Source organism: Octodon degus, unplaced genomic scaffold, assembly GCF_000260255.1.
Source record: "Octodon degus isolate 3935 unplaced genomic scaffold, OctDeg1.0 scaffold00010, whole genome shotgun sequence".
NCBI classification, from domain to species: Eukaryota; Metazoa; Chordata; class Mammalia; order Rodentia; family Octodontidae; genus Octodon; species Octodon degus.
In genome coordinates, this window is record NW_004524586.1 from 5,211,649 (window position 1) to 5,213,639 (window position 1,991).

The 1,991-nt window shown below is 47.7% G+C and overlaps 1 protein-coding gene across 1 annotated transcript in view; it reads right to left on the reverse strand.

Moving 5' to 3' along the window:
* The window catches only part of Morn4 (MORN repeat containing 4), a 26,444-nt gene that overhangs the window by 2,065 nt on the left and 22,388 nt on the right, over nucleotides 1–1,991 (reverse strand). The window contains exon 5 of the mRNA XM_004625518.2: nucleotides 1,310–1,407. Coding sequence (XP_004625575.1) covers nucleotides 1,310–1,376 — 67 coding nt within the window. The 5' untranslated portion in view covers nucleotides 1,377–1,407. The remainder of the gene's footprint in view (nucleotides 1–1,309; nucleotides 1,408–1,991) is intronic.

Consider the following 1,991-nt stretch of genomic DNA (forward strand, 5'->3'; position numbering starts at 1 on the left):
AGCCCTTATGTATCACTCTTCTAAGCACTGTCATTTATTTAATCCTTATGACAACCGTATGGGGTAAGGACAATAGGGAAACTCGGGCATGGTGGCCCACATTTGTAACCCCAACACTTGGTAAGCTGAAGCAGGAGAATCACTGTAGTTCAATGCTAGCCTGAGATGCACAGTGAGTTCAAGGCCAACCTGAACTACAAAGCAGAACCCTGTCTCAAAAAAAGAAAAAGTAAAAAAGATAGATGGCACAAATCAGGGTAAGACGAAACCAAGTAACTTGCTCAAGACCCCAGGGCTCTGAGAAAAAATAGCGGTACCCCTAAGCATCACAAGGCTATGGGGCAAACCAGACAGCCTGAGTGCGGCAGCAGGCGGAACTCTGCTCCATCAGGAGGATTCTGCTACTCACTAAGCTGAGCAGAAACCCGAGCAAGAAGCTGAGAGCAGTCATGCCCTTTATACAGAATGCGCGGAAGTTCTTTTGGTGGGCAGACTGCCTGGCAGGACCTCAGGACACTTTCTTCTAGCAAACCAGTAGGCGAACTCGGGCATGGTGGCCCACATTTGTAATCTCAGCATTGCGAGGGGACAACAGGCAGAAGTTTGTGGGTAGAGAAAAGGCTTAGGATGAAAGGCAGCAAGGTCACAAACAGTTTCTCAAGGCTCGAGAGTTTACCAGTGGCGGGGACCTAAGGTGAGCCAACTGGGGTGTGTGCCTCCGTACAGCGCAAAGTGCCCTTCGCCTGTGCAGGGCAGAAGCCCAGGCTCCTTAGGGCAGTTCCCGGCACTTCAGAGCGGTTGCAAACGTCACTGAACTGCTTCCTGTAGCTTCCGAATTTTACTATTCCTATGCATACTTCAGATATAATGAGCGGTCAGAAAATTCAAAGCAATGAACACCTCTGCTCCTGAGTGTCTGCCCGAACTTCCAGATCACTCTTAACTTCTTAGAGTCGCTGTGACTGAGGCATCACAATGAGCTCTGCAGTGAGAGGAATTCCTTTTCCTCTGCCAGGCACCTTAGCATTTACTTAAGAAAATCCCCCAAAATACTACCAGAGGATGAAAGGATCTTAAAACACTGCAAAGCTAGAGCTGGAAAGATTTAACTCATTTGTGGAGGCTGGCCTAACAACAGCGTTTCTCATTCCTTCATTCAATCTTAACACACAATAAAGGAACGGCACTCCGTCGTCGACTTGAGCGCTGGAGTGGGAACTGAAGACCCAGAAAGCTGGCTCGCCCTCCCAACGCAGGTCCCTCCAGCCAGACAAGACGGTCGTCCCCGGGGCCCCGCAGGCCCCCTCACCCTCCTTCCACTCGCCACGATACTCCTCCCCGCTGGAGTAGGTGAAGGACCCTTGTGTCAAGGTCATGGTGGCAGCTGACAGAAGAAAAGGGTGAAAACTGTAGGAAATAAAAGAGGAGAACCGGAAGCAAAAGGGGGCCGAAAGAAAGGACTGAAAAAAAAATTTGTAGAAGCTGCACAAAGATTTGTAGATATAACATAAAGGCCACCAGCCTGATACAGCGTACTTTGGATACATCTGATAAAACATCTTCCAAGTACCCTTATCCTTCCACTTGTCTTCAAAGTTTTCAGCCTGATCCTGTTTTCTATGACCTGGCATGGACATGTAGACTTAATGTACTGTGATTTAGCTGATGTATAAAATATAATCTCTTCCTCAGAGAGGTTACAATCTGATAAAATCAGCAATTAAAAGCCAGGCATGGTGGCGCACACCTGAAATCCCAGCACTCAGGAGCCAGAGGCAGAGGCAGTGGATCACTGCGAGTTCTAGACCAGCTTGGGCTACAAAGTGAGCTAAAGGCCAGCCTGAACTGCACAGCAAGACCTTGACTCAAAAACACCAAAAAAGAAAAAAGAATCAGCAACTGAAGCACTGATTTATATAGCATAGTTAAAATGCCAACTTAGATGGCAGAAATGAACAAGGACAAGGGACAGGCAGAATTTAAAATGAGCA